The sequence below is a fragment of the Cibotium barometz genome, chromosome 44 (assembly GCF_041138505.1).
Source record: "Cibotium barometz isolate CiBa-2024 chromosome 44, ASM4113850v1, whole genome shotgun sequence".
NCBI lineage: Eukaryota > Viridiplantae > Streptophyta > Polypodiopsida > Cyatheales > Cibotiaceae > Cibotium > Cibotium barometz.
Window position 1 is genome coordinate 32,987,497 of NC_141089.1, and position 25,574 is coordinate 33,013,070.

Below are 25,574 nucleotides of genomic sequence, written 5' to 3' on the forward strand. Positions count from 1 at the left end.
TTTGAATGAGATCTGCCATGTCCATCAATTTTAGCCATAGGAGACTCATGTCGAGCTCTCTTTCCACTATCCCGAGTAGCACTCGTAGATCGGGTGGAATTAGCATGATGAGAACGCTCTCGGCGTGGAGCAGTTTGATGAGGATGAGATATGGCCGCTTCTGAATCATCAGAATCTGCATGTGCTTCCGGGTGAGACACTTTCTTCCGCCGGAGTCCTCGGATGCATCCCTTTGTCCTCTTAGATAAGACTTGGCCAATTCACGAGGATCTTTATATCCCATCTCTGTTGCCATGCCCTCAAAGGTTGCATCATCTGGATACATTTTCCTTTTTGTACTCCAGACTTTTTGCACATCTGGATACATTTTCCTTTTTGTACTCCAGACTTTTTGCACATCTGGATCCTTTCTCAAAGATCTCCACTGCATAGTCTCATCATGGTATCGTCTAACTTTGCGCCTCAAGGCCTCCAACTCAGACCTTACATCAACAAGACCTGTATATGCAATTCCAATAGATCCCTCAGCATGTGCCCTCTCTTGCCCCGGAGCCTCAGCTTGAGTGCTCATGTTATGTCTTCTGTATGCTTAGCCAAGAAAAATTCGGTATGCGTAAAAATTGTCCTTTCTCAAGCAAAGAAAGAAACCTTGCTCTGATACCAATGTCACAAGGCGTGCACGTGTACTACAGAAAACCAATGGCTCAAATCACAGCATACATTCAACATCCATCACAACATGAGCATGAATGAATACATCTACCACAGACATCATAAATCACATACACATCCTGCAACCATAGACTTTAGTAAACAAAGAAATAATAATTAAATAAGATTGAGTGTGCACACTTACCACTTGCAAAACACATAAAATTCACCGCCTTAGTCCCAAACAAGTGTGCACAAGTGCGTCCACGGGTGTCCATGTGTCCTCGATGCCTGTGGACATTCACATGCAAAATACCATGCAATGTCGAGACAAACAAAACAAGTCACACATGCAAGTGCACTTCACATGCAAATGCTTGTGTGCGATGATTTGGATTAAATCTCCCAACTTGCCATCTTGTACACACAAACTTTCGCGACCATGGGCACCACCCATGCTGGATCCAAATGCTGTACTCACTAGAGCCATTGCCATTGCATGAGCCAACCTTACTCACCAAGATCACCAACCGTTCCATGAGTTAACGTACTCACTAAACAGAGTCACCAACTCTTTCATGAGTTTATGTAGACATTAGGGTCACCAACCCTTGCATGAATGCATAACTACAGTAGTCACAGTCACCAACTCTTCTTACTGACTTAAAGTCACCAACTCTAATCACTCATTAAAGTCACCAACTCTTACATGAGTGAATCCATCATGCTCCAGGAAATCCTTCCACATGGCATAGATCTCTGGAGGATTGTGACATCACCACCAAAAGGAGCATTGACTTGGCTAATGAAAGAAACATCTTTTTGAGAATCTCTCCTACCATAAAAAGTATCAAACTTGACGCCCTTTTCTCCGGGCTTGAACTCCTGCTTGGCAGCTACTTGTGAAGTTACTTCATAAACTGCTACCTCCTTTCGCCATAACAGCCTTAGGCAAATCAGTCACCATGGACATTTGTGGTTCTTTGGCTTTCTTCTTGTCCTTGTGAGGATTTTAGGACAAGATGAGGCGGCTTGGGTATTATTCGAGGTTACAGCTTGACTAACTCCTTTGATGGTGGTGGGTGAAGTAAATTTCATGGTCTTTTACTTTTCTGAAATAGAGACTCCTTTCATGTTGAGGTATGCTTTCGCTGCAACAACACCATCAATTGTAGCAGCTTTCTTAGTAAGAAAGTCTTCAAAAACTTTAGCTTCAGCTCTGGATTTAGCTCTTCTCTCCATCAAATCTTGAATCTGTGGATCTACTTCGAGCTCTTTGTACCTTTGAATTTTTCATACTACCGGCCAAGTTGACCATTTTGTTGATTATGCGAAAATGGATTGATTCCATCGAGACCAACACCAAGTTTTAAGTGACAGGGTTCTTCACTAAACTCTGGTCATGTTCTATCAATGTGCTCGAATGCTTCACAGACAATCGGAATGCGTGGGATGCCGTGTGTGCTCACATTCTTTGCCGCCCAATCCATAATCTTTGATAAGTCCGGGATCTAAAATAGGTACTCTATTTGTGGGGATAATGCAAAATGTCTTAGAACCTTATGAGGAATAAATGTTTCTCTCTCCTTAAAATTTGATGCACGCTGAGAACCTCCAGACTGTTGATGAATACTCTTCTCTCCTTCTCCTGACTTGGTGAATGTAATCTGTGGGCTGGCAAAAAATTGTCACCGCGGGAAAGTTCTCACGAGAGAAGACTTAGCTCTGATACATGGATAAGTGAAAGTGACAAAATTAAAGAACTACTTGTAGCAAATCCACTTAATCAACAATCACACAGCAAGTAGGATTCAAAGAAAAGAGAAACGAGACCTCACTGAGAGGGGAATAGGCCCCTCCCTCTTTATAGGAATTTATTGAATCAAACCATGGGCACAAAGTGCCTAAATCCTTACGATAGATGAGAATTGTGTTCTCCCAATGATGAGGGAGTACTTCATTTCTTAGGTTTGAGGCTTCAATGCTCTAGAATGGAAAGAATAAGCTTCAAATGACAAGTGGCTACGTTAATTGACAAGTGTAGGGTGAAATGACAAGTGTAGGGACACTAAGCTTGTTCTAGATTCCACATGTCTTAATTTAAGAGGTGATTCGTCCATAATCTTCTATGCTAAAAATATCCCAACTGATAAAGAATTTGACAAAGGTGCTTCAGTAACTCTTGATCCTTGCGAAAATACGGAGGTATTGATGCGAACAGAATTTCCATCGAGTGTGCCAAAAATAGCAACTCTCCTAGATTCTAGGAGGTGCATGCTTCAGATCCAAGAAGGCTTCGTTGTAAAGATTCATGCATTCATGGTTTGTTGAAATGATTTGAGCATCTAGTTTCGCCTTCAAAACCACTCATCACTCATCTAGGCGTTTTGGTCAATTTGACCACCCGAGTGCTAATCCAATCATGTGGGCATTTGGTCTATGACCACTTGACTGAAAACTTGCGGCGTTTTGGCCAATGCCCACCCATAAATAGAAATGAGCATTCTAGTTTAATTAGCTACTGAAAAGATAAACAAATCACAATTCATACTTCATGAGCTATTTGATAATTACCAACTTACGTATGGAACAGTTTTGAGCAAGACAATGATCAATTTGAAGAACAAAGTAGGAGGCTCGTTACAACACATGTGACAATTTGCAAAGCATAGACCGGCATATTGAAGGTCTCTATGGGGCAGGTCGGCGTGGATCTGTGGGAGTCAGACAAACCTTACCCGTTACTCGGGGGTGGTTTGAAGCATAGAACCTACGATTGGGAGGTGAGCTAGCATGCACCTCTCTTAGGAGATTTGTTCTAATCAATTGTCTTTTGTTTAGGAGATGTTTGGGGTTGTAATGCTTGGTATTAGAGCGACCTAAATGCGGAAGGTATCATGATGGCCGGACGGTCTCAATAAGCTTATGTTTTTCTTTCCATGGAGTCGCAAAAACCAGGTTCATTGATGGATAGCTCCCTCAACACTCACCCCCCTGTATCCTCTCCATCCCCTTTGTATCCATGATGATGAGGATGGTGATCCTCCCTATTGAGGATGACAATGATGATCCATACATATCTACATAAATACCTAGGAATTAGTGTTAGTTTTTTTTTGTTTGTTATGTTGTGTTTTTTTTCCATGATGAGATTCCATGGACACATTGTACACCTTTTGTCTCATAGATGTGTTGGTTCTTTGTTGGGGTAAAGGCATTATGCCCACCGTTATAGTGTGTACAAGCCCATAAGTTTTATAGTACATAGTACACTTAGTAGTTTTAATGTACTAAGTGCACTATGTGTACTAGTGCAAATATACATGTGTGATAGGGGAGTCACACACTCATACTTTGTGAGTTGACTTATCCCCACATGTCTTTCTCTCTCTCTCTCTCTTCCTTCTTCTCTATGTGTGTCTCCCACATGAAACCCTAATTGTTTCAGCTGAGCTTCTTTAGCTCCCTTCAACTGGTATCAGGGCTGGTCTCTCCTAGAGGGAATTGCCTGCTGGACTGCTTGGACCTGCCCGCCTTCGAGCTATTGTGGTTGGACCTGTATGCACCTTATGTGCTCTGGAGGGACTTGCTTGTGTTTGCTTGTGAAATCCTGCCGCTCGTCCGCTCAGCCCCAGTGATCTATCACCTCTCTGAGAGCAGCACTAGTGTGGGGAGAGCCACGCTGCCCAGCCAGTAGTCGGTGCTGCAGCCACAACGGGAGCGCTCAGCCCACTTTGAGGAGTTTCGCGCGCAGCTGGAGGTGTCGGGCGCCGTGCGAGAGAAACTCCGTTCCATCGTCGGCGACCTTGATAGCGCAACTCGGGCGCCGTGCGGGAGAAACTCCGTTCCATCGTCGCCGACCTTGATAGCGCAACTCCCCTCATGCAGGCTTAGCTCCCGTCGTTGTCCCCTCCACCACCATGCCAACGTCCGCATGCTGCTTCCATATGTAGATAGGCGAACCAGCTTAGGCTTCTGTGTATAGAAGCTCCAACCAGCTGCAGTCCACAGAGCGGTCCGTCTGCACACAAATGCTCCCGTTTGCACATACTTTATGTAGCTCGCCTGAGGAGCTCGTTGTCTGTTGCCCTTCAACGATGCTCCCGTCACGTCAGCAACTAGCTGCAAGCCCGTTAGCAAATCTCGCCTACTAAATTTGTACGAGGTATTTGCTTCAATTTTTTGGGATTTGCATGTCCATTTTCATCAATTGAGCAGGTACAGGTCCAAATGGCTCAGATTTGAGCACAATTGGTAACATTGGGTTACATTGGTCACATTCCGGGTCGATTGGCAGGAAATTGGGTGTTAACATTTGGGGCTTTTGATGTAATTGTGCCATTGGGCATTCATACATGCTGTATGATGTTAGCAATCTCACATTCGGGGCAAAATTGCAGGAAATTGGAGTGCAAATCAAAGGGCTTTTGTGCCAATTGGGTTCTTTTGCATGCAGGCACTGGCATTTGATGCTTTGGGCAATGTGTTGATGTCTGTCAAGCACTCAATGTGCCAGTAAATCAAGGGGCTTTTATGTGTTGGATGTATATGTGGCCAGGGGGAAGCATTGTGAAGACTCTGGATGCCTTCATGTGCATTAATGTACCATTCATGATCAGAAATTGATCTTGAATCAAGGGGCTTTTCAAGATTTTGTGCTTGTTGAGCTTGGCAAAGCAGCAGGGAAAACTTTTATGCCTTGAACCCTCAGAAATCCACTTGCAGTCAAGGTGCTTTTGTCCAATTTCTGTCCGGGACTGTTGTATGCAGTGGTGGGGACTGTCAGGGTCTGATTTTCACTCATTTGGACAGCCAGGAGAGCATTTATTGCTACTGTACTTGCTGGTACAGATTTGGTACAACTTTGTACAAGTTTTGGCATGGCTATACATTGATTTGAGTGAGGAAAAGGCTCATTTTCAGCTGTTGTACTTGCCGGTACAGATTTGGTACATCATTGGTGAGCACTTAGTACTGTTGTACAGTATTTTGGAAGGGGAACAGAGCACATCTAAGGTGCTGTCATAAATCTGCAGCAACCAGATTTTGGTGATTTTATCACATTCAGTGGGAGGAGAGTTGCATTTGTGCTTCCGCAGTGGGAGATAAACGGGAGAACAACTGTGAGCACTTTGTGTGCTTTAGTGCAGTGTTTGCACATCTTGCAGTGAGTCAGGCATTGACTGTGTCAAAGGTTGCATATTGCTATGGCAACCACAGGTGAGAGCTCTTCATTGCTTCACATCAAGAAGCTTGAAGGCTCACATAATTATGACATTTGGTAAACCCAGTGCTATAATGTGTTGCTCCAGAAGAAGCAACACAAGCCCATCAAAGAAAGGGGTGTAATGCCCGCTTCTCTTACTGCTGAAGAATGGGAAGATATGGATGAGCTGGCAAGATCCACCATCATGTTGTCTGTGTCGTCAGACTCTTTACTTTTCAGCATACGTGAAGAGAAGACAGCCTGGGGAATGTGGCAAAGATTGCAGGACTTGTATGCCCAGCAAAGTGCCTCAAGCAAAGTGTATTGGTTGAAGAAACTCATAGGTCTTCAAATGAAGAAAGGGGCGTCTATGACAGCCCATCTAAATGAGTTTAATGGTGTTATCAGCCAGGTCATCAATCAAAAGTTGGCAATGGACGATGAGTTCAAAGCCACCTTTCTCTTATGCACTTTGCCAGAGAGTTGGGACACATTCAGGACAACCACTAGCAACTCAAATGCTATGCTGTCATATGCAGATGTGGAGGGTGCTCTCCTTCAAGAGGAGATGAACAGGAAGAACAACTCTGTTGGAAAGTCCAATGCAATGAATGCACGTGGGAGATCCCAGCAAAGGGGTAAAAGCCAAGAACGGGGAAGGAGCAAGTCCCGCTACAAAAGGACTTGGAATGCCATTATTGTGGCAAGAAGGGACATTTCAAAAAGCAATGCTACAAATGGAAGAATGATCAAAAGGAAAAGGGCAAAGGCAAAGACAAAGACAAAGATGAAGCCAAAGATGCAAAGCCAAAGGGCAAAAGTGGAGTCAAGATTGAAAAAGTCAATGTGTCACATGCAGGTGACAGTGAGGATGAAGTCCTATTCATGTCTTCACTTGATGCCCATTCACTCCATGCAGGAGATGGTCATGGTATGCACTCGTGGATCATTGATAGATGCCTCCTTTCATGTCACAGGTTGCAGAGACTTGTTTGTCAGGTATACTGCTGGCAATGAAGGAGTAGTTTATTTGGGTGACAACCATGCATGCCAGATTCTTTGCAGAGGTGATGTGAGGCTTGTGTTTTTAGATGGCTCACAGCTTATGCTCCATGATGTCAGGCATGTGCCTGAGATCAAGAAGAACCCGTTTTCTACTGGACAGCTTGATGATGCTGGTTATGTTACCACATTTGGTGGTGGAAAGTGGAAGATTGGTAAGGGCTCACTGGTTGTTGCCAGAGGCTCTAAGGTGGACACTCTTTACTTGATGCATGCTAATGTTTGTCACCATGCTAATGTAAATGCAACCGAGCTGCCGGAAATCTCTATGTGGCATAGCCGGTTGGGACACATGAGTGTCAAAGGAATGGAGCAATTGTCTCGTTTTGGTTACTTGCCTTCTCTAAAGTTCTCAAGTTTTCAGTTTTGTGAGCATTGTATATATGGCAGGCAACTCCAGAGCCCCCACAAGAAAGCTCTTGGACAGAAAGATGCTCAGTTAGAGCTTGTGCATACAGATGTATGTGAGATGCCTCAGCTTTCTTTGGGAGGGGCAAAATATTTTGTCTTTTATTGATGATGCCACACGCAAGGTGTGGATTTATCCTCTTCATTTGAAGAGTGATACATTCTCAGTGTTTGAGAAGTTTGTTGCTCATGTTGAGAATCAAACTCGCAAAACACTGAAGGCTTTGCGTTCCGACAATGGTGGAGAGTATATGTCCAAACAGTTTCAGAACTTTTGTGATGCTAAAGGCATCAACAGGGAGCTCTCTTCTCCTTATGATCCTCCACAAAACGGGACAGCAGAGAGGATGAACAGGACCATTCAGGAGAAGGTCCGTTCTATGTTGTCACATGCTGCGTTACCTCATGGTTTTTGGGCTGAAGCTGGTATGAGACAGCCGTTCATCTTATAAACAGGTCACTTAACACGAGGCTTGGTGGGAAAGTGCCAGAGGAAGTATGGACAGGGAAGCCTCGGTCCTACAAGCACTTGAGAGTGTTTGGTTGCGTTGCGTACGTGCACATACGCAGGGAAATACGCACCAAACTTGATCCTAAGTCTCACAAATGCATATTCCTAGGATATGGTGACAGAGGTGAAATGGGGTATAGGCTTTGGGATCCAGTGAATAGAAAGATTATACGCAGCAATGATGTCATTTTTGATGAAACATGCATGTATAAGGAGCCTGCAAGGCAACAGGAGCCTGGCAGAGTCATCTTTGATGATGATGGACATCATGGACAACAAACAAGGGCTGTAAATCAGCCATTACAGCAAGAAAACCAGCCCTTAAATGGTGCTGAAAATGGTCCAAATGGACAGCCAGAGATGGCAGAAGATATCCCTATGGATATCCCACAGTTAGAGGAGATACCGGGCATGATCTTTCAACCTTATGGCATGGAACAGGAGCCACCAATAGGTGATATGCAGGCTGGACAGCAACCTGCAAATGATGGTCAATGGGTACGGAGGTCCACAAGACCCTCTAGACCCCTTGACAGGTTTGTTCCAGGGGTTGACTACTTGATGCTTACTGACTGTGGGGAGCCCTCTTGTTATAAGGAGGCTTTACAGAGGGCAGACAAGGCTCTTTGAGAGCGTGCTATGAAGTCAAAGATGGATTCTCTGCACAAAAATGGAACATGGAAGTTGGTGCATTTGCCTACAGGCAAGAAGGTTTTGCCGTGCAAGTGGGTTTACAGGCTCAAAGTTTCACCTGATGCAAAGCCAAGATACAAAGCCAGGCTAGTGGCTAAGGGCTTCAAGCAGGAATATGGTGTGGACTTTGATGAGATCTTCTCTCCAGTGGTCAAAATGACCACACTTAGAGCTGTATTAGCTTTGGTTGCTCATGATGATCTGGATTTGATTCAGATGGATGTGAAGACTGCTTTTCTTCACGGTGATCTCCATGAGGAGATATATATGCAACAGCCAGAGGGTTATGCAGTGAATGGAAAGGAGAAGCTTGTATGCAAGCTGAAAAAGAGTCTTTATGGGCTCAAACAGGCACCAAGGGAATGGTATCATAAATTTGATACATTCATGAAATCCCAGGATTTCAAGAGGAGTGACATAGATCACTGCTTATACACCAAGAAAGCTTTGGATGGCAGTCTATTGATCCTCATCTTATATGTTGATGATATGTTGATTGTAGGGAAATCTCGTAAAGAGATGGATGCCTTGAAGAAGAGGCTGCATCAGACCTTTGATATGAAGGATTTGGGTGATGCAAATCACATTTTGGGTATGCGGATACTTCGTGACAGAAATCAGCATGTGTTGTATTTGTCTCAGAAGGAATACATTGGCAAAGTTTTGCAGAGGTTCAATATGGAAGGGGGGAAGAAGACTAGTACTCCTTTGCCTCCATATGTGAAACTCAGTGCTATGAATAGCCCACAGTCGGATAGTGACAGGGCTGATATGGCCAAGATTCCGTATGCTTCAGCTTGCGGCAGTCTCATGTATGCCATGGTTGCTACCAGGCCGGAAATTGCATTTGCAGTGGGAGTGGTTACTAGATACATGGCCAACCCTGGCAAGAAGCATTGGGAGCAGTGAAAGGTGTCATGAGATGCCTGAAGGGCACACAAGATATGTGCATTTGCTTTGGCAAACAGGATGCATTAGTGCATGGTTACACGGATTCGGATTATGCCGGTCATCCAGATAACCGGAAGTCTACTACCGCTTATGTGTTTACATTCACAGGAGGTGCTGTGTCATGGATATCCAGGATGCAGAAGTGCACTGCCTTATCTACTACAGAGGCCGAGTATATTGCAGCCACAGAGGCTTGCAAGGAGGCATTATGGCTATCTCGGTTAGTGGTTGATTTGGGTTATACAGGAGATATTCCATTGTTGCATTGTGATAGTCAGAGTGCCATCCAGTTGGCAAAGAACCTTGTCTTTCATGCAAAGACGAAGCATGTGGATGTGAAGTATCACTTCATCAGAGAGGTGATAGAGAACAAGCTGATTCAGCTTGTCAAGATTCATACGGATGACAACCCGGCTGATGTGTTGACAAAGAGTTTGCCTCCAGAGCGGTTTGCTCATTGTAGACACTTGATGGGCATTGGATGAGGCCAGTTTCAGCTTTGATATGGCCTTGTATATTATCATGTACATGTTGATTTTTCTTTTCCTTCATTTAAGGGCACTTTGCCTTTAAGTGGGAGGTTGTTGGGGTAAAGGCATTATGCCCATCCTTATAGTGTGTACAAGCCCATAAGTTTTATAGTACATAGTACACTTAGTACTTTTAATGTACTAAGTGCACTATGTGTACTAGTGCAAATATACATGTGTGATAGGGGAGTCACACACTCATACTTTGTGAGTTGACTTATCCCCACATGTCTTTCTCTCTCTCTCTCTCTCCCTTCTTCTCTGTGTGTGTCTCCCACATGAAACCCTAATTGTTTCAGCTGAGCTTCTTTAGCTCCCTTCATTCTTTACAAGACGTTAATAGATCTTTTTCTTCTTTTGCTTCTTTACTAAGGCTGATTTGATGCATACTCGTTTTTGAATTTCTCTCTCTCTATGCCATGCCTAACTTTTCATCCCAAGAGAAAGCTTATGATGTTTAGGGTTCTGCTGACATGCTAGGTTACATGGATTCTGTGAGAGGGGAACAAGGAGAATCATGCCTGTAGGAATGTGCAGAAGACCCTTATGGAACCCCAGTTTTCCCTCTGGTTTAACTCCATGCAGGGCTGCGATTATGTACTCAGATGATACCCTTGAAATGCTTTGTAAACATGTGGGCAGCATATTGGTTATCATGCAAAGAAAAGCATGAGAAACTAGCTTTCTACGAAGCTGCAGCAGGGCAGCATTTCGCAACAGGCAGCGAGGGGAAGAGAGACAAGGGCGGCAAACAAAAAAGCAAGCCAAGTGCGGCCAACAGATAAGCGGTCAAGGCAGCATCCAATATCCACAGGTGTATGCAAGTATAGACAGCAGGCTTGCATGCATTGACTGAGCGGGCCACTGGGAGGAGAAATTGTGTGTTGCCATTTTGGAAGTGTTTCTTAAAAAAAAAAAAAAAACCGAAAGCATCTGTGCTATTTTTTAGAAACCTTCTAAATAAGTCAACTTTTTCCATTTTTGGGGTTCTAGAAGAGAGGCGTGAAAAAAGAAGTCTGGGTGTTTTTTATTTTCCGAAAAAAGCTAGAGGTTGACTCCTTCGTTCAAGCATGGGACAAAAGCGCTAGGAGGCAGATTTTGCAAACCTCCTCTGTGCACGCTCCAGGGGTAAGTTTTTTCCTCACCATTATTCTCAGATTTTCACACGTAAAGTGTATTTGTTTCTCCCATTTTTTTGTGATTTCTAGAATCAACATGTATTTTATCATGACATTCTAGTAGCAGAAGGATCTCTTTTCTCCTTCCATGGCAAAGATTACCTCCCTTACTTTCTTAGATGATCTTTTTGATCATGAGAAAGAGCAGATCAGTGCTAGGGAACTTGGCCAGGATGTAAGATAGGCACTTGGGGTCGGCACTTGTGGTCACGACGGGAGGACTTATTTACTATTGCACCTTCTTTCACTCCTCAGGCACCTATGGGGTAGATGGAGCAGACATAGGGGGAAAGCAAGCATTGGCAGACATTATGTTTTATAGCATAGGCCAATGGGGAAGCTTGGTTTGCTTCTATAGGATATATTGTGCTTCCCTGCCCCACCAAACCCTTTTCTCATCGGGCAAGGCGTTTACCTTTTGCCGTCATACTTTATGGAGTGATTGTTTGGGGAGTGACTTGATTTGAGTAGATGTCCGTTTTTTGGAGTGGAATAATTTTGATTTTTCCTTCATGATTCCTTCTAGAGACCTCTGGGCTATTTTCCCTCATCAAGGTTTTGTGGCCTATACACAACCATGACAGGAAACCATCCGTGGAATGAGAATTGTCTCAGTATGTAGGGAGAAGCAGATTTCTTGATCGCTTCTTGATTTATATGCGCTCATAATGCCTTAGCTGAATAACTTGGACCAGAGTCCTTGATTATCCGGACTCATGGTACACTGATCTGAAGGAGTAGATCTGGACCATTGCACGGGTGATCTGAGGGAGGGGACCCAAGAGTGGTTGATCTCTTGGGAGGTTCAGATGGAGATACAGACCCTCGAGACATATATCTTGGGTCCCATCTGGTACATGATATCTGATAGATTAGTGTTCTGGAAATTTGAGTGAATCCAATTTTAGGTGGGTGATTTCCTTGTTGGTAAAACCCCTGATCTATAAATAAGAATTTATTGTAGAGACCATTGACTTGGGAGACCAAAGAGCCTTCTTTGGCTGGTGTTGCCAAGGTAACCTTGTGTCATCATTTGGCCGCCCGAGTGGACTTTTCCTGTTTCGTGCCAAGGTACGGGAGGCCAGGGAACTTCGTGTCACCCATACTAAAACCTGGATTGGTGTCACTTACAGGAGGCTAGGCCTCGTGTTGTCCGTAGTGTGACCAAGACGTGGAACCCATTGTTAGGGATCCCATTTTAGGCTTCCCACTGAGCCAATTTTGTGCTCAGGAAGACCTCCTATTTAAAGGTTCTAGGAATTTACTGCATCTACACCTATTGGAGTACTAGTTTAAGTACTTGCTATCACTCCCGTGTACCTGTTCGAGTACGTGCATCGACACCCGTGTACTTGTTGAGTTGTAAGCCTGACGGAACGTGTAGTGCTAGATTCAACCACGTGTACAAGAGATATAGATAGAGAGAGAGAAGGGGTGAGAAAGATGGGTATAAGGATTTCACACAGTACACCACGCTGAGCGGGGAACAAGCCCCCCCCCTCTTCAGGAATTTATTTCAGGACCAATCCACGGGCTTTTCCAAGCTAGGACCAATACAACAAATGAATACAATATCAAACAAAGTGCCGATGTCGAGGTCAGGCTGAAGTTGATGTCGAGGCACAAGATATGTGATGCCGAGCTCACCATGAGGATGACTCAGAAAAGTCTTACACACCGGGCTAGTACCAAAATCAAATGTTGGAACCAAGTGTGATGCTCACAAATTCCGACAAGAGCTCTGTACTCAATAGGAGGCTTAGAAAAATCAAGTACCCAAGGTATTGGCAAGGCGAAAAAGTTGCACCAATAATAATTCAAAACTTTTCTTCACAAAGGAGGCAGAAGCTCAGCGGCGGCGCTGCTTTGGTGGAGGCAACGGCTGCACAATGATGGTGATGGCCGCGACTGTACCGAGATGACACTGGCTGGGCGGCACAGTGCTGCACAGGGTGGCACAAGCGGTTGCTGGTGCTGTTGGCTGAAGTAGTGTAGGCGGCGTCTGGTGCCGATAGCAACAGAGGCAGCTGTAGGTGGCAGCTGAGAGGTGGCTCACGACACACGACAGCGGCGCAAGCGCACATGGAGGTGAAGAGCAGGGCGGCGCATTGGTGGCTGAGCTAGGCGGAGTAGCAAGTAGAAGGCAGTGCTGTGCAGAAACAGGGCGGCGGCATACATAGAGGCACTGTCGGTAGCTGTTGGTGGTGGTTTCAGGGCGGCGCATTGGTGGCGCAGGGAGGTGGAGTAGGTGCGGAGGTCGGCGTTGCAAGGGTGGCTGCCGTCGGCGGTGGTGGTGGAGATGGGTGGCGTGAGGAAGTAGAGAGGGAAGGTTCTCTTGCTCTTCACAAGGTTTATCTCCACCAAGGTATCAGCTCCAAAAATTTCTCTGTGCTTCACCGTGGAGGTACAAGCTTCTTATATAGTTCACGGGGGTCCATGCTTTTGCCTTGCCTTGCTTTTTCTTTGCCTCGTTTTATTTTCTTGCTTTTACTTTGCCTCTTTGCTTTTACTTCGCCTCTTTGCTTTTGTTTTATTAAATATTAATAACAGTCAAAGTTCTTGATTTGTGCTTTTACAATCTTCAGGGCCTTGCATTTTGGCCCTAGATCTGCCTTTTGAAAGAGCGGCTTTTAACTTTTTGATCCAGTTCGATGTCCCCTTTCCAATGGTGCCTTCCACTTTTGGTCAACATAGTTTGACTTTTTTGCTTTTTCTTGCTTTTTGACCAATGATGGTGTTCTTTTTTCCTGTGTCAACCGAAGGATCCCTGTTCCCATGTGTCCAACCTTTCCAAGTGTCTGGGCATGAGATTCATCATGTGAAAAGAGCTTGGAGGCCAAGTAGTTACATGAGTACTGAGTGCCTGGTGGTATACTTGGTGCTATGTGAGTACCTATCTATGTACCCATACCCCGAAGACTTTCTATGTACCAGAGGTTACAGTCTCTGTGAGTTGAGTGAACCAGGCTCTAGTATGAGAGTGCTTGTTCATGCGTGGTCTCAAAACTTCAGATACACGCTCACTCAGCTCCAAGTATATGAGGCTGGTGGGCAGGTTACTTTGACTCTTTTTTTACGAGTCTAGTATCGACAATCTACACCAACACATACTTGTTTGGGTTACATGTATTCATTATTTGCATTGGATGGAAATTTGGCTGGAAAGCCCCTGGAATTCTGTACACAGGTTAAATATTCCAATAATATACAACAATATTGAGGAGGGGGGGGTGTTCAACCCATTTGTGGCCCCAATGGTGGTGTGCTGAGTAGTTTCTATCTTTGTAGTATTACCTTGAGTAGTTTGTGTACTTTTAGTGCACTATTGCTAGTTCATATTTAAGTGTTGACGAGCTTGTTGTTGACAAGACGGTGCCGAGGAACATTCACACATAACCGTTGGTATTACATTTTTGAGTTTCTTTAGGTGAACTCTTGAATGCGGATGAACTTTTGGTGTTTATTCCGTGACCCGTATGTTGCAAAGTGGGTTGCCCGTATGTTGCAAAGTGGGAACCCACGTCTTTGGTGGGGATCCTAGTGATTGCAGGCTACTTGGTGTGAGTCAAGAGAGGATGCAAAGGATCGATAGCATGACTTTGATAGTGCTATGTATACTATGCACTTATCTAATCTTAATTTTGTGGCAGGGTTGTCATGATGGAGAGTTCCTTTGTGCATCCAAGAATAACATTGGTTAGTCCTGGATAGATATACGCGAATTAGGAAGCCTCAAGAAAGGAATTTCATGAGGCATTTGCTTCGATTTCAATGTGTGTGTGTGTGTGTGTGATACAATTGAGTGCTAATGACTAGAATTGTGACTACTTGTAGTTACTTATTATGTTCGTGCACGATCATTGATCTTGCCTATTTTGAGTTACCAATAGTAACCTTAGATCATGTATATGATTGAGCATATTTCTTGGATGTAGTGCACAAGATCTCAGGGAGACGGTTTATTTAGTCATCTTTTCTGTGAGATCCCTCTGCTCCCTCGAGCGCACCGGTCTCCCGGTAGCTGACAATGGAAGAAGCCCCCTTATGCGCGAGGCAGGGTTTCTCACTCGGGGCCTCGCCCTCGAATATCCGGGCACGAGACTAGGCTGGTGGTCACTCCGAAAACCGAAACCGGGAAAAATTCCCATGCCCGGAAAGCGGGGACGATTCCACCTTTTTGATTTTTTTTTTCTTAACGAGTTTTTCTAACGAGATCTAAATCTAAGCTATCCTTCTATCTGATAAAATCAGATAGAAGGAAACTATCGCTGATAATTTTGATCATTTTAGTAAAATCAACGTTTTTTTCCTGATTAAGATCAGGCACAGCCGTTGATCCACTTATTTGAAAAATTTATCAGGGAATCGTCTAACTACTCGAATCTTAGCGTAATCCTAAGATTTTTTAGTTTGATTATTAAAACTCCACTGATTCCAGCCTAACTCCATCCGGCCCATGAGTTAGCCACTACCCTGCCACTGGAATTGGTGGAACCAAACAAGTACTTACCCACCCATAATTGAATTGCCTTTCTTAACTTTAGCTTTAGAAAACAGATACGCACACACTCCTCTTTATTAAAACTTTAATAAAAACAATCCTTGATAAACAATTTACGGGTTATACATGTCATACTTCAAAATTTCCATTGAGTCTTTGTTTCTCAACAAAAACAATATCACTCTGGACTCTCCGTTGAGACCAGCGAGTCAACAACGAGATCCAGTGATAGATTACAAAAAACATAGGTCCATCATATAATATCTTCCTCGGCATACGCATGGATGTCCTCGGCACCTCGAGCCCGTGCATCGCCTGGTCAGAACCCTCCAGGATCCTCCTTAGGTGTCCTGGCACTTCACTCCCTTCGTCCGCCCTCGTCCATCGTACCGGAAGCGCACCATTTTAACCATACCGAGGTTGGTCAAGACCTCGGCAGGTTTTGCCGCGTGAGCTGTCCCTCGAACACTCCCCGCCAGCTGTTGCAACCGAACTTCCCTTAGATAAACATATATGCCAAATCCTCCCTCCAGCATTCTGGCGTAAGACAGTCTTTTAAGAAGGCAGGGTTTCTATGCAAGTTTACAGTATTGATTTTCGTTTGAATACCATGAGTATATCGTAAATCCGTATCTCAATACTTCTAGATCCAGTTTTCAATTCCAAACAGAATTCCTCGAATTCTGTTAACTTGATCCTCAGATCAAAATCACAAATCTTAACTTAGTTTCAGATTCGGGGTGATTTGGAGTACATTTTCCCTGAACTGGGCACTTCTTCATTGATTGAAACTGATGAAGGAATTTGGTCTTGGTCAATAGTCTGAATCAGAGTTTAGATCTGGAAAAGATCTTCCTAAATTATCTTTCTCGAAAGGTACTATCTCAATTTCTCTTTTTCTAAATTTCTTACGACGGATATTTGTTTACAGATTTCAAAAACATGGATTTCTTGAGGAATATTCATTTATCTCAAAAATTATCTTTTATGCATACTTCTATGTATTAAATCAATTATGATAAAAGTAACACTTTTATAATAAAAATTTATCTTTTATGCATACTTCTATGCATTAAAATCAATATGATAAAAGTAACACTTTTATAATAAAAATTTATCTTTTATGCATACTTCTATGCATTAAAATCAAATATGATAAAAGTAACACTTTTGATATAAAAATTTATCCTTTATGCATACTTCTATGCATGAAAATAAAAATTGATAAAAGTAACACTTTTGATATAAAAATTTATCCTTTATGCATACTTCTATGCATGAAAATAAAATTGATAAAAGTAACACTTTTGATATAAAAATTTATTTTTTATGCATACTTCTATGCATGAAAATAAAAATTGATAAAAGTAACACTTTTGATATAAAAATTTATCCTTTATGTATACTTCTATGCATGAAAAATAAAAAATGATAAAAGTAACACTTTTGATATAAAAAATTTATCCTTTATGCATACTTCTATGCATGAAAAATGATTTTTAGAATATAGAAACCATAAGGATTACTCTTTTAGGAAAATAAAAGATGAATTTTATCTTAATAATTTCTAAAAAAATTCGCCATAACCTCCTTTGTATGGCTGATCATTTTTCAAATTTCTTACTAATTAAAAGTGCACCAAAAGTATTGAAATTATCCTAAAGTAAACATTTGTCCATTTAATTGAAACAACATTTATAAAAACTTGACATTAATCAATTAACCATTTACCTAGGATAGAGAAAGGTTGGTTTTACTAGAGAAGAGAGGGAAATGCCTTTTTGTAATGAGGCCTAATATTATAGAGAAGACATAAAGCATAAAAACCATTTAAAACCATAAAAATTCATAAAATAAATGAAAGAAAAGAAGAATCACCAACTTACTAATGACTTTGATAGCTTTCCTTTGGCTTGATGGTTTGAGGGTTCAACTCTTGTTTGAACAAGAGTGGCCACCAATCTTTGGAAGAGGGAAATGTCAAAAACTAGTGAATTATTAATGAATTCACAATTCTTGGCTTGGGTGGAGTAGAGTAATAGAGCATAAACACTATTAAGTTTCAACAAAGGAGAGGGCTTCTATTTATAGGAAAAAGTGAGCCTCTAACTAAGCCAACTGATTCTAGAATTTTTCAGATTAGTTTGGTCAATTTTTGATCATTTTTGGGTCAGTTTTGGTCACTTTTTGGATCTAGTTGAAACAGGAGAGAGGAGAGATGAAAATATCTCATTATTTGGGAGTTTAAAACTCATTCAAGCATGTGAAATAGGTGTCCTCTTCATGAGGGGAATTCCCCATGCAGAGGTGTCAAAAATGCATCATTACTTCTAAATATCTCCCTTTTTTAACTATTAGTCTTGTCCTTATTTAACTCTTCATCTTATGTGAGTATTTACTTCTAAATATCTTCCCTTTTTTTAACTATTAGCCTTGTCCTTATTCAACTCTTCATCTTATGTGAGTATTTACTTCTAAATATCTCTTCCCTTTTTTAACTATTAGCCTTGTCCTTATTCAACTCTTCATCTTATGTGAGCATTTACTCATTTTTGGGTAATTTTTTTTATAAATTGGATTTATCTCCTCCCCACACATGGATTGATTCTATTGGCCCACAAAAGCCTTAATTGGACCATAATCTAAAAATTTCTGAAAATCTAGACCCTTAGGCTAAGGTCCTTTATACCCAATTCCAATTAATTCCAATTGCACATTGGAAAGTTCTTTTTGAATTTTTGTTTCAGGGGAATTCATTTAAATAAGATGAGATATTTTTCTATCCAAAAATATTAAAAATCTGAATATTCTCTCTCTAGAATATTTTCTCTTTCTAGGCTAAAACAGTTAGAAACAAGATCTTTTATACGGGATTTGATTACACGGGAAGATGCTGGACATCTTGAGAGGCTGGGGAGAAATCTTACATTCTCTCCCACTTGAAAAATGCGAGATGTCCTCATCTCGCAAACTGGGGTAATCCCGCAACTGATCGGCTTTATTCTCCCAGGAGGCATCTTCAAAAGGATAGAACTTCCATTTTACTAATAATTCTCTGAGAATTCTGTTCATGAGAATCTTTTCTCGAACATCGAGAATTTCTTCAGGTTGGAGTTCCATCTGTCCTTGGGTTGAAGAGGTTAGGATTTCATCATCGAGCATATGATTTGGGCTTGGCACATATTTCTTTATAAGGCTTACATGAAATACATTATGAACCTTGAGATGAGGAGGCAGAAGAAGCTCATAGGCTAAGTCACCTACTTTCTTTGATTACACGGAAAGATGCTGGACATCTTGAGAGGCTGGGGAGGAATCTTACATTTTCAGTGTAGGTTCATGTGAGTAGTTATTTTCTAATGAGTTTGACTCACGAGGGAAGCATGTCTTGACTTTTGTCGAGAAGATTATACTGATGAGGTGTCTTTGTGACCATGGATAACTTATTGTCGTCAGCATGGTGAGGATGGGCCGTTGTGCCATATTTTCCTTGAGGTGCACTAGGTTTTCTGGTGATTACAAGGTGCAAATTTGGGTTCTGTAGAGTAGAGATCTCTTTATAGACCTAGATTGAGGTTTATCTTATGGAGTATGATCGGTACTAGATTATAGTACCAGAGATGTTATGAAAGGGATACATTATATACAGATGTGTGATATACACAGCATTGATGGTATCACTTATACTTGATTTTTCGAGATGTCTTTGTCTCATGTGGACTCTAGCCTAGGATCACAACAAATGAGGTTTATTTTAGAGCTGGATTGGTGGTAGGTTACAGTACTAGAGATGTTACGCAAGGGAGACATGATAAGCAGATGTGTGATATACACAGCGTTGATGGTATGACCTATACTTGATTTTTCAGATGCCTTCACCTATGTAGTCTAGCCTAGGATCATTGCAAATGTTGCATGGCATTTGTTGCTGAGTTCTTGCATGCTATCATAGTAGCATGTTTCCTTATAACGCATTTTGGATACGCCTTTGTTTCATCTTAGATTTCGAGATGGAGAGTGGAGCTTGCGAATTTATTTTGGAAAAATATTTAGGGGGTACAAGCTAAAAGTTGGAAGTGATCACCAGAGAAAGGTGGAATTGGGGTTAGGATAAAATATTTCAAGTTAGAGAAATGAAGTAAAGAAGGGACAAAAGGAAGTTTAAAGTATGTTGAGACGTGATACAATTGTAAAGGGCATGACATGCCAAAAGATGTGATAATTGTGTTGAAGAGTCTAGTTGTGGGGAATCATTCTTTGTCCTTTTCATTGCTTTTGATGTTGAAGAATTTATTTTTTGCTGGACTACCTAGAAGCTAGAGCTACGTGGTTTCATGATGGTGTGAGAATTGCACACCTTGACAGGTTTTTGTAAGCATACTTGTGAGGTGTATGGCTATTAAATATTGCCCTTGCTTGAAAGACATTGAAGTTCTTTTAGCTTGCTTGCGTTGTTATTTTTTTAATTTTCTAGCGTTTCTCTTGTAAACCCATTTACTTGCATAATTATGTTGTTGATACCAACAATCAAGATTAACTCACTAACCATTAACAAATGCACAACATCTTTTGCAGTAAACAGTTAATGGTGCTTAATTTATTCTTGACACTACACAAAATTTCTTATTATACAGATGGACAAAAGGGTTAAAAGAAATTTTCAAAATGGTATGAGAAGCTAAATGCTAACATTACATTGCAGGGCCGATTTCCTTATCATAATTACACTGTGCGTTCACATTACCGGAAAAAAGTTGCTCTCTTTAGTGAGAGTGAGCTAACGAAGGCTGTTGCTATTGAAAAGGAAAAGAACTTGTCCTCTTCAGAACTTGATTCTGATTCTGGTGATGATGAATCGCATTTTGAGACCTTGGCAAGCAACCCACAAACTCCTTCATTGCTTACTTCCACTCCAAGCTTCATAAAACATGCAGCTACTGAAGCTTTTTTTGCACCTCCCAAAATTCGGTGGCTTCACGAGCTTGACAGGGCTGATAAGATTTTCAGTGCCCATTTCAGAAAGATTTTCTCTTTTACATGTGGAGAGTTGGAGACCTATGAAGGTTTGTGCTTTCTAAAATTGACTGTACACGGAGAATCATTTATGCTTCATCAGGTATGCATCTAATAATTGTGTGCATGGTTCATGTGTGTTTGTGCGGGGTGTGTGTTTGTAGGGCAGTGTATTGAGGGAATATGTGACATGGCAGAGAAAGAAAGAAATATTGTATTAACGTCTAGAAAGACCCAAAGGGTTTATGAGAGTAAAAATGAGTACATCTGATCAAAGAATAACTGCAAAATAGAGACTTGAAAAGAAAGAAAGAAAGTTCTATTAGCGTTGTTTCGCCCGCCCGTCCTCACGCACGCACGCATGTTTGTGTGTGTGTGTGTGTGAGAGAAAGAAAGTTGTATTAACGTCTTTAAAAGGCCAAAATGACCTATGAGACCAAAAGGTTAATCATATCCATGAGGTACATCATCCTGGGTAAAAAATAGTAATAAAGAAAGATAACAAATATTGAACTATAAAATCTGATCTAGGTACATGAGTAGAGAGCTCTCATATCACCCTAATACATCCCAAGAGAGAGAGAGAGAGAGAGAGAGAGAGAGAGAGAGAGAACTGAAATGATATATTAACGTCTCTAAGAGGCCATAACGGCCTATGAGACCAAAACTGAGAGTACATCTGAAGTTGGTGTCTCATCAAAGAGAACAACTAAATGAAACTATAAGTACAATAAACTGATTGTCTTACTGTTGTAAGAACTAAATGAGATTGAAAAGTACGCCACGTGAGAGAGGTAGAAAATGGCTCTTGTAATGAGCCATTTTCGTGCCTAAGGGCTCAAGGGGACTAGTCCATGTCCTCTCTTTGTCCACTCTGATGATATCCATCCTAATCACGCGGTGCTGCTCTGAGCGGGTTAGATCCAAAATGGACAATCTAGGCTGTACTGAAAGGGTGGTAGTGCCTCTATCCGCAAACCATGTAGGTCGAACCATGATCTCATCCGAGCATACCAGCAATGAGTATCTCCATCCTCTGCCAACTGTATGGATGAGGTCAATGCCAGTCGGGAGTACCTCTACGGAGGGAGCTCCCATAGCCGCTATAAAAAGGTAACTGCCTAGAATAGGGCCTCGGTCACTACTGGTGCGGCACCCAGCTCAGCCCGAGCACTCTCATGTGGTACCGATGATTTGCTCTGAATCATGCGGGCAATTATCATAATCAGTGGTCGCTCTGTTTGCCTCTATCCCTCATCCATCCCTCTCTGAGATCTGTGATGTATGTTGCTGGGCCCCCAAATTGGAGCTCCGTAATAACAGGAGGGTCGGTGTGACAAGTCTCTTGCTGTAGAGACGTCGAAGAATAAGCAAGTTGTATGCTAAGCGTGTATCCGAGTATTTTAGCAGCTAATTTGTGGCAAACTTGTGATAAAGTGCATGGCTGGAGAAGTGCCATGTAACAAAGGTAATGACCTCTTTAGCCCATGCCAATTTTTTATGTCCTTTAACAAGTTATTTAAACAATATGCTATGCATGGACTCTGAGTGATATAGGAGGATACTTTGCCCCTAGTAATGCACCAGCAGCTTTGTTTGTGCACTCAAGGTCAGTGACAATTGCACGACATTGTGGGGGGCCACATATTCAATGGCCTCACTCCACATTTCACAAAGCACAAGTGCCATTTTTTGACGCACATCACACTCTGTGGAGCTGATGAAAAGATGCTTGCCTCTGAATGTTGCAAGCACACCCACCAAAGAGTGGCTATGAATGTCACTCAACCCATCTGCCATGATTGAGACGCCATAAATGCTCCAGTTCTCCTTCATAGGAACAATGGCCTCATTTATGCTATTAACCTCATCTTGCAGCAACTTTTTGCGCAATGCATCATACGAGGGTGGGTGATATGTAGGATGAAATGATGCAATCTCAGCCACCGTTTCTTTGAAGAAAGGTGCGCGTGAGACATTAAAAGATATGCCACGAGCTGAAGCTGGAGCTCTTCCCCTTGCGCTCCTAGCACCCCTCCTCGCCATCGCCTCTGTTTGAAACCAAACCCCCCCACCCCCCCTCGGGCCTTCATCTTTGCCCCAAGAACCTATGCGCAGCTCCCCCTTCCCCTGCGCTTTCTCGCATCACACTTGCTGCCGCCCACCTACTCCCCCTCCGCATGCAGTCCTTGTCCCGATCCTCCTTTCTGCCTCCCCTGTGGTGCCTGCCAGAGCTTTCCGCCTCTTGCCTTCCCGTCGCCTCCCCTTGTGGCGTCTCCCATCTGTGCTCTCCTCTTCCTTCTTGCGCAGCCGTGCCCTCCTGTCCGCCTCCTCGCCTTCCCTAGCGCTGCCTCCTTTCCTGCCTGTACGCCTCCCAGCTCCTTTACCTCCCATTCTTTTAGTGCCTTTTCTGCCCTGTTCCTCTTCGCCACATCCCTACCCTGACCAGCTGCTTTTCTGCCCCAGCTCCATCGCCCCCCACCCCCCCCTCCCTTTCCTCCTTTCCCTGGTCTGGTGCTTACAGCTTTCAGGGATATTTTATTGGTGGCAAGTTTCAGCATTCTCTGGTCTTATACCCCCAGGAGGACTCCATGGCCGCTCTGTCATTCCCGAACGAGGCCATCGTGCTTTGCCTCTCCTTTTTCGAAGGTCTCCAGCTTCTCACTTCGATAAGGTCTATGTTTGAGAGGTGATAGTAAAGGTTGGAGCCATAAACCACATCTGCATCATGATCAAAATGGACTTTGGTATAGTGATTCTTTGGGAAGGAGCCGGCTATGGTGGCAAACATGATCAGCCCCCAAGGGTTTGGGTGGGATCTGAAAGGTTAGGATATCTGGTATCAAACCTAGTGTGCCCATTAAATAATCAATGGTACTTGATCCGCCTTTGTGTGGAAAGCAAGTCAGTCCCCTAGGGGATGACGATCTAGTGAGACGGTTGTAAATGGTGAGGCCATGTGTTGCCCCCATCTGGATTGGTGTAAGGTCATCTTCAAGATACACCTTGACCTTCTTGAGCTCTCTCCTTTTCTGCATGATATCCCTCTTTTTTTTGTGCATCCCGAAACTTCACGATAAGAGGCTTTTCTTTGGATGTCTCCTTGTCCACCCTCCAAGCATCTATGTATGGTGGACTGTGGAACCTCACTTATCCTCATTATTCCACATAGTTTTTGCATGTCTTCTTGAGGTGATGCTCCCACTGGGAGACCCATGACCCTCACATTGAGGGCCTTGCGCTGCCTTCTTTTGTCTTCTTGAAGAGTGTCCACCATGATCCCTTGCTTTCATCCATTGGTGTATGTTTCTTTATTTCTTTACCTCCTTCACTAAGCTTGAAGTAGCTGCTGCGAGCCTTTCTTTTAGTGCCTCCTCCTCGTCTGCCACTACTTCCTTGGTGGCTTGTACTTTTTCCACCCCTTTTTCCAGTGGCTTTTTTGCTTCAGCGAGCTCGGCTTGGAGCTTGGCATTTGCCTCCGCAATCTCTAGGGAGAAAGCCTTGGACATGGATCACTCCTCTCGCTTCTCCTCGATCACCTTCAGGACCAAGAGTTCCTCTCTGTAACTCTCTGTAGCATGGACAGAAGAGACACGGGGAGAAAAAGGGGGGGGTGGGGGTGTAAACACGGATAGAGCAGGTGGCACGTGAGTAGAGGCTAGTGGCGAAGGCTCACACCACAGAGAGAGAGAGAGAGAGAGAAAGAAAGAAAGAAAGAAAGAAAGATATATGAACGTCTACGAGAGGCCAAAGTCGGTCTATGAGACAAAAAATAATACAACTGTGTTCTTCCGGTCATCGGAAGAAAAGAAACAAAAGAAAAAGTGTGCATGTGTCTGGATACAACTGTGAATCATCATGGATCGGTGGAGCCCATATACAAACAATATAAGGGGGAGAGAGAGAGAGAGAGAGAGAGAGAGAGAGAGAGAGAGAGAGAGAGAGGAGGAGGAGGAGGAGGAGGAGGAGGAGGAGGTATATTAACGTCTTGCAAAAAGACCTAACGAGAGAGAGAGGAGGAGGAGGAGGAGGTATATTAACGTCTTGCAAAAAGACCTAACGAGTCTATGAGACAAAAGGTGTACAACGTGTCGAGGGAATCTCATCATGGATAAAAAGACAACATAACAAAAAAAGAACTAACACTAGTCCCTAGGTAAATGTAGATGTGTATGTATCATCATTGTCATCGTCATCATGGAGGATCACCATCCTCATCATCGTGGATAGAGAATACGGGGGTGTGAGTGTGGAGAGGGAGCTATCCATCGATGTGTGGTAGGGGTCCATAAAAGATGTCCAACATCGGCAAGGGGGTAACGAGGATTCTTAGATTTGCAGGGCTAAGGAGAAGCTGGGACGAGGTAGCAGCTACAGATGCTCGGTGGGGGCAAAGTTCGAGTTGTGGCAAGGCAAGATGGGAAGAGAGAGGGAGGAGAGAATGGAGGTGGAAGGGGAGCAAGAAGGTTGAGCCGTGAGCCTGGACACGTGAACCTGCAGACTCTAGCCTACAAACGTGAGCTTAGACACATAAACCTATAGGCGTGAGCCGTGAGCGGTGAGTCTAGACCTAGACATGTGAAACTAGCAGCACACAAAAAAAGACTACTATGACTTTTTAAAAAAAAAAGCTCGTCTAAAACAATTCTCAGGCTAGATTCTAAAACACCAGGGACCTTTAATGCGAACCCGATCTAGACTAATTGTTAGAAATGACAATATAGTCAATTGCAATGTATCAAACCACACCTCAAACCTACCAAGCCTTCGATCCCAGCAAATGACCAGCACTTGGCAAAGTTCTCGCACAGTTAAAAAGGTTTGACTCCTTCAGATCCACCTCAAGTGAGGAGCTTTGGTAAGAAATGGG

General features: G+C 43.0%; 1 protein-coding gene across 3 annotated transcripts in view; it reads left to right on the forward strand.

Annotated features, from left to right (window-relative positions):
• The window catches only part of LOC147613227 (Pseudouridine synthase family protein), a 200,982-nt gene that overhangs the window by 121,734 nt on the left and 53,674 nt on the right, over positions 1-25,574 (forward strand). The window contains exon 7 of one of the 3 annotated variants that reach the window (XM_086782493.1): positions 20,394-20,807. The exons of 1 other annotated variant lie outside the window; for it this stretch is intronic. In XM_086782493.1, the coding sequence (XP_086638619.1) occupies positions 20,394-20,807 (414 nt within the window). The remainder of the gene's footprint in view (positions 1-20,393; positions 20,808-25,574) is intronic. One more of the 3 variants, XM_086782494.1, reaches the window with a different exon arrangement.